We start from the raw sequence: 10734 nt of genomic DNA on the forward strand, positions 1-10734 counted from the left end.
GCTTTGAACTGTTCTCTGAATCTGGAGTTTGATAAGATTCTTGTGACTTCAGGACAGGAATGCTGAAACCTTTCCCATCCTGCAATGGGAAACCAGTGAAGCAACTGGGAGTAACTGGCAATCTCAATGTCTGCACCTGTAACACCAGGAACATATTTTGTACCAATTAAAGTTAGAAGGGAAAGTAAAACCAGCCACAGTAAATACATTTAAAATTGTCTTCTCTAGGCTGAGCCAGAAAATGGTTGAGCCAGAACTCAACCATTTAAACCCAACTCATGTTTTTAAGACAAGTGACCTCTTGTTTTCCATCAACAGAAATTTTTAAGAACACAAAGAAAGCAAAAGTGCTGAAGAATATTTATTTTACTGTATCGTGACATAAATCTCATTAACACTGTGCTTTGTTTAAATATAAAAATTATTCCCAAGTACATTAATCAAGTAAGGGTTTGTACACCATAGGTGCTGGTGCTTTGGAATTCCAGATGTAGTAATCAGAAGAAATCAATTCCCGGGCTAAAGGGAAAAAACAGGCAAGAAAAAGAAGCATTACAGGGTGCCTCACAATCAGACATTCCTTCATCCAAGTTAAGTGACTACTAATCCATCCTTACCAGTTTACAGAAAAGGTATAATGGCCTCTTTAAACTGTAAGACTCTTACTATTATTTGAAAATCGTTTCTGATAATGAGACATTTAAAGTCTCAGCTTCAATTACCTTTACTAATGTATCAGTCATGAGCTTAAAATTCAAACAGAGGTTAAGTCAAAAGCAGGTGGATGGCTTGGATTTTGTTCAATGAATATAAATTGCACGCTCAATATAAAACATGAAAATGCTGCTTTTTCTGTGTTACAATTTAGGGCTGAGTGTGACCTGTCACAAAATTAACAGTGTAGACCATGCTTTTCAAAAGGCATTTACAGAGTTCTGCTACCATGACTGGCAGAAGTTGCAACAGAGAGACAGCTACAAATAAAAATGCTTTCATTAGGCAAAGCTGTTCAGGTTTAATGAGTGGTTTCTGTGTGCCATTTAGGGTATTTTTGGTGCAGGCTTGGCAGTGCTCATGTGTTAACAAAAAGCAGATTTGGGTTCTGCTTCACACATTCTGTGTAGAGCCACATCCACCAAGAGGTGCTGGTGTGGTGACACTGACAGCAGCAGTGTCACCTTGTGTGCAGGAGCTGAGTTCTGTTCCTGGGTTCTGCCAGCCCACCTGAAATGTCTCTGACAAAGGTGTCCTAAACAAGGGCCCAGGTTAGGGAGGATCATTCCCTGTGTCCTCCAATAAAGTTCTGCCCCTATGGAGAGCATAGGAACCAGCACTGGGCAGAGGGAAGAGAGCCCCAGAGAGAGACTGACTTTGTAAGAGCTCTCATTTCAAAGGGAGAAGCCTGTCCCTACTCCAGGGATGCACCAAACATCACCAAAAAAACCCCAACTCAAAAGCAGAGAACAAAAGTCCAACTTTAGTCATGTAATTTTAGTCACTGATACCCAGTTCATAACTTCAATTCAATTTTAGCAACTCACATGCAGTAATTTTGGGCTTCCCTGGAACAAAGATCTGAACAGAATGCTGGTCTACGTAACATCCAGTGAGTGTAAAGTCTGGGATCCTAAAGTACAGCTACAAAAAGAGAGGGAAAACACAATCAGATGCACATTGTCACCCTTGCTGTGCAAATCCTGGCAATCTGCGTGTGCAAGGATACTCCAAAGTGACAGGAGGTCAAATCCTCTAGGCAGGAAAACAAAACTCCATGCTGAGAAGATGAGATTTTAAATCAATGTATCTTCAACTGAAAACAATGAAGAAGTGACTACTAAGGCCTCTTTTCCCAGAGCCTGTGACTTACTTTGACATAAGCAGTGTTCCCAGTGCACACATAATCAGTCGGGTGCTCTTTGCCTGCGGTGCCAAAAGACACAGTTCCAGTCAGGGAAACCTCCAAAGATTTGGGGAACTTCTGTCCTAAAGGCAGAGACAGCATCCATTAGATGTCACACAGCTGTGCCCAGGCTGCAGAGAAGGGGCTGGGGAAGGAAGGGGGGAGGTCCTTACCAATGACCCAAACCAGGAGGCTCTTCTCCCGGGACAAATCCAGCTGGCCATAACTAACTTTGTACTCTAACTGAGCAATGGGGCCCCTAGATGGGAGAGAGGAGAAATAAAACCACTGCAATTACTATCATTCATCATTTCTTAATGCCTGTTTTGTTACAGAAAGCCAGGAAAAGCTGACAGACATTATTTATGTGCATACAGACCAATCACACCTATCTGAGCACACTGCTAATTTATGAGAAGAAATTACAGAGCAGAAGGAAATCACTGTGCTCTCAGCCCAGTAATCATAAAGGAGCTGTTGATGTTTTAGTTCACTGATAGTGTTTTACTAACACTATGATCAGCATCAGCAACTTTGTATCATTCCATCTTTGAATTTTCATGATAATTAGGTGGCAGCACGGTCGTGGCAGCTGTCAGAGAGGCTTAGATGAAAACTATCGTTTTAATTTGAAATAACTGTATTTTTGATAAGCTGATCTGTGGTTAGGATTAGCAGTCTTAAGGAACAGGTAACCCTGGGTTGGAAGTGATCTCCAGCTTAATCCACCTGGGGGATTGTGGCAGTGTTTCATGTGAGAAGATGCCACAGGGAAACAGGATGAACAACTAAGAAGTGTTTGGAATGTTACCAAATATTCTGGTATAATTCTGTATTCCACCTCATTTCACCAAGGCTGGTGCTCACTGGTAGCACTCTGATGGAGCATAATCTGTTATATTGACTCCTGACAAGCTCATTTTGGGAAGATAACAGAGAAATGGAAGAAATTTTTTAGGCTTTCTTCTTACCTGTTGAAGAAAGGTATACGAGCTTCACAGTACTCAAATGAATTCTTTATGCTTTCATGGAGCTTTAAATTAACAGTTATTTTTATCTGTGATCCCTCTTCAACGAGTTGGTAACATCCCAAAATTGGTGGAACAGGAACCTGGAAAAAACTATATTCATTCTCAAGATATATTAACACCATCATCACAAGATCGGTTACATACTGTGTTCATTGATGAAGTACTTTAAAAAAGACCCCAAACACATATTAATTAGTGACTGTGCTAAACTCTTCAGGCTGCTTGTGATAACACAGACTTGGGGGTCATGCACTTGACATCCCAGCCTGGATATCATTTCCCTAATTCAAGCTTTTAAGTGGCTGATTTAAAATAACAGCAACATTTCCAAGCAATGATATCAGCAATTCCTGAAGGTGACTCAGACAACTCAAGTCCTTAAGTGCCTTCCAAGCAGTTTATTACATAAAAACCATTTTATACAATGTTTTGCTGTCTATATTGGACTCAAACTCACTCCAGCATGCTCATGTGGGCTGATGCCCACACAGGTGTTTTCATTTCTTTTTGAATACTGGAAAAAAGCATGGCTTGGGAGTGTGCTGTTACCTGGGAAGTGTAGTAACACAGGTCGAAGGAGTCTGAAGGAGGAATGAAAGGGAATTTGTAAGGTCCATTGTACACAGAATCATGCAGGGGCTCAGCACTGGTGGACATGAGCATGGCAGGGTCCACGGAGGTCACACAGTGATGGACCACGATGTCCTGGAGCGGGGGCGCGTTCGTCGGGAGTGTCAGGCTGAGGGTGACGTTTGGTGCACATCCCTCTATGTCACACTTGGCAAAAGGAAGTCAGGACATTATTCTAAAATACCTGAATCAAGTCACAATGAGATGTTCAAAAATAAAGCACATTTTCAGCTTTAAAAATAAATAAAATCCCTACCAATTTTCAGTTGGCTTGGATCATTAGTACTAACCACCAGTACTAAGACATCAGTCTCACACCCTTGCTGACAATTTAATTAGTTAGGTTGTTTTCACAACATCCACTTAATGGATTCCAGCATGTTCTGGATGGCCTCTGTGGTCTCATGCCAGCTCTATCACAGCAGAGTGTCCCTTGTCTCATCCCCAGCAGGCCACGATCACACCTGGGCTTTCTTCTTGTGTAAGGCCATCCACCCACCCTGCAAAATGACCTGGGAATTGTCCCTCTGAGAGCAGGAAGCTGCTCACCCACACAATCCCTACCAGCATGGCAGGTGGGAAATGACCCAGGCTTTGGAAGTGCAGCATTTAGGTACAGCCTCCTTTGGAGATGAGATTCCCACTGCATGCAAATAATTAAATTAGCACTTTATTAGCAGCTCTCTGTCCTTGTAAAACACTGGCAGTTATAAATACAGTGTGCCAAGATAATATTGTGTGCTTCCTAAGCACAATTCAGAACAAATAATGCATTACAGTATGAATTACAGTTACAAATTTTAATATATTTCATAATTATTATGGATGTATTTAGTCAAAAGTCCCGAATTTGCAATATTAAACAATGAGATATTTTAACATTAAAAAATACCCAGGGAAGCCCATCTCTGGAAGTGTTCAAGGCCTGGTTAGACAGGATTTGGAGCAACCTGGGACAGTGGAAGGTGTCCCTGCCCATGGCAGGGGGGTGGAATGTGATGATCTTTAAGGTCCCTTCCAACCCAAACCATTCTGGGGTTCTACAATGAAAACCACTGTCACATACAAACCATCCAGAATAATTATACAACCAGGTTCTTTATCAACTGTTCTTATGTCATTAAACACCAGCATTTGTGGGATCAAAATGCTGATGTAGTAGTATAAGGAAGGACAGATTAAACTTTCATTTGGCAGGAAAAATCATTAAAATGCTCATGTAAAGACACTTGTAGAAGGCACTTAGACATCTCAGCCTGGATATATTTTGTCTAATTCCGGCATTTCAGTGGTTCATTTGAAGTAAGGGCAGTGTGGCCAAGCAGTCAAACGTACCAGTAACTCCTGAATGTGACTCAGGCAACAAAAATCAGGAAAATTTTCAACTCAATATATCATTTTACATCAAATGAGTATTTATTTTGCACATCAAACGCTCTCACCTTGCAGTTCACAGCTCCATAAACTTGCCACGTGTCCACCACATCCCTCTGGTCATACTGCATACACTTGACCTTCTCAGTGATGCAGACATGAACCTGGGGTTTGCCCTTGTAGCTGCTGGATCTCCAGGCTGGCTGCTCCTTATCCGCGGGCATCTCCTGGATGTCCTCGAAGGAGCTGTTCAGGCTGCGGATGTTGGTGTTCAGGGGGGTGCCCAGGGGACAGGCCTGGATCAGCAGATTCCGGAGCTGCCCCACCTTGGTGCTCAGCTCAGCCTCGTTTTTCCGGCTGGGAGACACGTAGTCCATGATGCCCAGCAAGAGAGCCAGTCCCTGCGAGAGCCCGCTGACGGTGAGGAGGGGCGGCCGTGGCTCCAGGCTGCCCTCCACCAGCGGCACGCAGGCGTAGACGAGGCCGCTCTTGTGGAAGGCCAGCACGGGCCACAGCTCCCCCGCGGCGCTGGACACGGAATGCACGCAGGAGTGGTTGATCCTGGTGCAGGTGTCCCGCTGCTCCACGAAAACGTGCTCGTCCACCAGCCTCAGCTCGAAGAGCAGGGCCTTGAGGAAGGCGCTGTCCGACGGGATGGGGACGTGCGTGGAGCCGTTGAAGGTCTGGGCGCGCAGCTCGACCGTGGGGTAGCGCCTGCGGGGAGGGAAGGGAGCGCTCAGTGCCACGTGCTGGGGGAACCCAGGGCACAGGGAATATTCCTCTGCCTGCTCTGAGGAAGGGTCCTGACTCCCAGAGAAGCACTGCTTCTCAATGCCACGTGCTGCGGGAACCCAGGGCACAGGGAATATTCCTCTGGCTGCTCTGAGGGATCCTGACTCCCAGAGAAGCACTGCTTCCCAATGCCACTTGCTGCTGGAACCCAGTGCACAGGGAATATTCCTCTGCCTGCTCTGAGGAAGGGTCCTGACTCCCAGAGAAGCACTGCTTCTCAATGCCACGTGCTGCGGGAACCCAGGGCACAGGGAATGTTCCTCTGGCTGCTCTGACGGATCCTGAGTCCTGGAGAAGCACTGCTTCCCAATGCCACGTGCTGCTGGAACCCAGGGCACAGGGAATATTCCTCTGGCTGCTCTGAGGGGTGCTGACTCCCAGAGGAGCACTGCTTCTCAATGCCACATGTGGGAATCCAGGGCACAGGGAATATTCCTCTGTCTGCTCTGAGGGATCCTGACTCTAAGAGAAGCACTGCCTTTAACCTTTGCCCACAGAGAGGGCTTCCAAGACTTTGGGATAGACTAGAGTCTGTCAGAGTGTGAAATAGATAACAGAGAATAGTGTAGTTTGTCACAGGGTGAGAAATTTAGGTTTTGGGGTTTTATAGTAACAAAGTAGATAGGAAGCAAGGTGGAGGATTTTGGGTTTCTTCTTCTTCATCTACTCCATTTGCTGCAGTGCTGGTGGCACAAAATAATTGGGTGAGGAAAGCCACAGTGCAGAGGTTATGTGGACAGAAAAAGGATGAGTTACTGGTAGAAAGGAGGAAATAAAGTATGTTTAAAGAGTTAATTGGATGAAACAACTTTAAAACACCTTGAAACTGTACATCTGTAGCCATTTTGTGGTGCTTTCCTGTGTGCTACGTCTGGTGTAGATGGCATGCCAGAAATTTTTATAAGGTAACAATAAACAAGCTGAAGACCAAAAAAAGTTCCATGCATCTCTCTAGCCTGGCACAGAATTGTTACAGGAGGGTTCCCCCATCAGGGGAGACCCCTGTGGGACCCAACAAGAGGGGCAAAACCCGTAAAGTACCTTTATGCCACCCAAAATATCATCCCAAACCACAGCTTCCAGGGGCAGAACCACCCAAGCCTTCTTCTGGCTGCAAAAGCATTATGAAAATCTTGGGATTACTGATATTGGGTTTCTCTTTGTTGTTCAAACAACTCCCCAAAACCCGCTGGGCCTAAAAATAACCTCGTGTACATGGAAGCTTGCAGCAACTTGATAGAAGCAATGGTGGGATCAGAACATAAATCATTGCCAATCAAACCATTTCATGAGTAGTTAGGATTCTTTCTTGCAAGTCTAAACTTTGAGTAAATACATTCTCATGAGTAAGTACCTATTTTTTAAACTAAAATATGAATCTGTCCATCTATGCTGGCTGTCACACAAAGGTACAGAATTTTTGTATGACGCTAAGGAATGACTCCCACCAGTGCAGAACTTCAAAATATTTCTAAGAGGTGAGATCACACTGAGGACAAGTTCTCAGATATTTAAGAAAATGGATGCTCTATGTAACAAAATGCAACTACAACAGCTTTTTGCCTAGATAGAGTATACTAGTGCTACAGCTTTGCTTCTATAACAATAACACTAACACTAATAATAACACTACTACTACTACTAATAATAATAATAATTATTCCACACTGCACATGCAATATATATGACTAAAAGCTTTTATGACTTTTTCATAATTTCATTTTATGAAGTATCTAAGATGTAATGATAATGTCATGGACAGAGGTTTTGTACAGTTTAGAATTGCTATGTTGTACCAATAGATATATTTAATTTAAAATTTTCTGGAGATAATATCTGAGGAATATTATTTAACTGTTCAAAACTATATCTGGGACTTTTTTGTCCTGCAGCAGTATTGTTTTTTAAAGGGGAGTGCGATGGATTTCTTTTCAAGGTAACCTAAATCCATCAAGAGGAACTGAGGAGTTGTCTTTTAATAAATAGCTGAGAAAAGAAGAAAATATTACCTCCATCAATGCATTGGTTTTGCCTTGGTTTGGAACTGCAGACGCTCCTGAGTGTCTCTTCCATGAAGTTTGCTGACAGTCTGCCTTTCCTACACTCTGTTTTGTGGATTCCCTCAGTAGTTATCCACAGACCCTCAAAGTGCCCCTCACAGGTCACACACATGAAATTAAATCACTTTATGGATCATCTTGTAGCAGATGTTCTCAGATGTTTGTTTGCACTCATGCTCGCACGCCAACATGGAGAAAAAAACTGCACAGATATATAAAGGCCCTCATTTGGTGTCCTTTTTTTACCACCTTTTTAAGGACACATTGGCAGTCTGCTTCCTAAATTGCCATGGAATTTGCAACCCCAGCAACGTGGGACTTTGTTATATCTATGACCTCCATCTGCAGCACTTCCCTCCTGCTCCTGAGCACTTCATGGATCTTATCCTGTTGCCTCTAAGTCCCACCTACATCATCTTCTCTTAACTGAGTAGCTGCAGGCAGCCACATTTCCTCAGGCTTATTTTCAGTGACTGTGCTTTTTTTTTTTTCTTTGATTCCTAATCAGGCATCAAGGGCTTTTGGGGTTTTTTTTTTTTTTTTTTTTTTTTTTTTTTTTTTTTTTGGTAAGGGAAAAGCAAACATAGAGCAAAGCCAGAGCTACAAAACTTGTAAACAGGATACAGATGAGAGCAAAATACCTCCCTGTGGTCTCACATTTTGCTCTGAAGAGCAAAGAAACAATATGGGTTTACAGCTCTAAAATTTATGAGGCTTTGCAGAGCCAGGGTGTTGATAAGAGGCTATGTGTAACCTTGGTGAGCAGTTCTTATTTTTGGCCAACATTTCCAAAACAAGGGAAGAGGAGATATTTCAGTCTGGTTTTGTCTTAGCCAAGTCCCAGTCTCTCTGCTCCATTTGCTGAAGCTGTCCCCACACCACAGCAGCCTCCTCCTCCTCCCACTGAATTTTACCAGTTGAGTCATTAGATCACTAGTTAGCCCTTCAGATCCCAATTTTCCAGTATTCCCTTCTAAAAGTGATGCAGACTCAAAAAAAAAAAAAAAGATTAAAGTTTCCAGGGATGAATGAACTTCGGTGACTCAAGAGAGAGACCATCCTTGTTGCCTGAATTAAGTTATGATCAGCTCAAAAAAAAAGAAGAAGGGGGGGGAATGCTTTGATGTTCCTGATGTCTTCCCTGAGGTCAAAGATCAGGGCTCACGTATCTCCAGCTGAGTGCCTAAGTCCTGAAACCAACAGTTTCCATGTGATCCGGGCATTCTTTATATTGTCTGCGTGCTTTGTTGAATTTAAGGTCAGTTAGGAGGATAAACTTGGGGCTTCCACAGCCCTATTATTTCCTCTGGGAACTTGAAAGATCTAAGTCTGGAAATCACTTGAAGCATCGAGGATAGTTTGCCCTTTTCAAAGGAGTGCTACTCCTTGTCTCTGCCGCTCACTGCGTGACAAGTCACTTCAGACAGCCCTGTCACCAGCCCCCCCTGCTCCCTGGTGATTACACTCTCTGAGGTTTTGGGGACAAGACTTTCTCTTTATCTGTGTTTGTAGAGGGGAGGCCTCATCTCTAGTCCTGTAGGTAATACAAGGACCATAATACTAATCCTAAAACAATCAGAGGAGTGTCCAATGGAGAGATCTGTCTGCACCTGAAGATGGAAGATAGTCTACTTACTCTTTTTTTGGTTGTTATTTTTTTTTACTCCTAGGTTCTCTCTTTGGTTTTACTGAATTCAGACTAGGACTGTAGGTCACTTGATCCAGGGTTTTGGGTTTTTTTTCCCTCCACAAACTTTCCCTAGCCCCAGTTATTTTTCTTCTCATTGTCTGGATTTCTCTGAAGTCACAGAAGAAAAAAAAAAAGGGCAACAAATCCTGCCAGCCCAGCAAAAGTAACCTGCCTAGCCCAAAGTTTTCCTTTATACCATGTTAGGAAGCAGAAGAGCTGGGCAAAATGTTAACAGTGACAAACAAGAAAGAGGAACAGAGCAAGGAAACTCACGTGCAAAATGCAGAAGCTGTGAAAAAGCTCCCATATTTAGTTAAAAACACATTACGTGACTCTGATTCTGAACTTTGGAAAATCGGAGTCAGAAATGCACAGCATCTAGCAGCACCGGGACGAGACGAGGCATTTCTTCAGTATCAGATGGTTTTGGTGTTTTTGCATCTGCCCCACAGGGCAGCAGTGTCCCCCCAGGACACCCAGACCCCCAGAGCACCCGAACCCCCCAAGGTACGAGGATTTCCTCCAGGGCATTGAGACCCCCCCAGAGCACCAGATCCTCCCCCAGGGAACCAGGATTTCCTCCAGGACACCCTGACCGCCAGAGCACCCAAACCCCCCAGGGCACCAGGATTTCCTTCAAGACACCCAGACCCCCAGAGCATCCGCACCCCACAGAACACCAGGATTTCCTCCAGGGCTTCCAGACCCCCAGAGCACCCGATCCCTCCAGAACATCAGGATTTCCTTCAGGACACCCAGAGCACCCGAACCCCCCAAGGTTCGAGGATTTCCTCCAGGGCATTGAGACCCCCAGAGCACCCGATCCTTCCAGGATACCAGGATTTCCTCCAGGACACCCAGACCCCCAGAGCCCCCGGGCCCCGTCAGGAACATCCGCGCCCCCTGAGGGCATCCGCTCTCCGCAGGGCGCCCGGTTCCCTCCACAGCACCCGGACTCCCAAGAGCATCCACTGCCGCCAAGAACACCCGGTCCCTCCAGGGCACTCGGCTCCCTCAGAGCACTGGATCCCCTCTGGATCACCGGGACTCCCCAGGGCACCCAGCCCGACGCTCAGACCTGCCCAACCCGCCGTGTCCGCGCCCTTCCCCGGTACCGTCGCTACCTGGAGAAGAGCACGGCGCCGCCAGCTGCGGGGTCGTGCCTGAGGAGCCACAGCGCCCGCAGGGCCATGCCGATGGTGGCGGTGATGCCGATGGTGCCGATGGCAGCCGGGGAGGAGCCGCGGCCGCGCCGTG

At 45.2% G+C, this 10734-nt stretch overlaps 1 protein-coding gene across 1 annotated transcript; it reads right to left on the minus strand.

Moving 5' to 3' along the window:
- Positions 1-348: 348 nt before the first annotated feature.
- AP5M1 (adaptor related protein complex 5 subunit mu 1) lies at positions 349-10702 on the minus strand. The gene is made up of 8 exons (XM_041413317.1): positions 10602-10702; positions 5004-5649; positions 3481-3708; positions 2872-3011; positions 2074-2159; positions 1868-1983; positions 1542-1638; positions 349-519 (listed from the first exon to the last, which is right to left on the minus strand). Exons 1-8 carry the CDS (start codon positions 10667-10669, stop codon positions 437-439), a joined length of 1464 nt encoding a protein of 487 aa, XP_041269251.1. The 5' UTR covers positions 10670-10702; the 3' UTR covers positions 349-436.
- Between the last annotated feature and the right edge of the window lie 32 nt (positions 10703-10734).

The sequence above is a fragment of the Onychostruthus taczanowskii genome, unplaced genomic scaffold (assembly GCF_017590055.1).
Source record: "Onychostruthus taczanowskii isolate IOZ18803 unplaced genomic scaffold, ASM1759005v1 scaffold103, whole genome shotgun sequence".
In the NCBI taxonomy this organism is placed as follows: Eukaryota; Metazoa; Chordata; class Aves; order Passeriformes; family Passeridae; genus Onychostruthus; species Onychostruthus taczanowskii.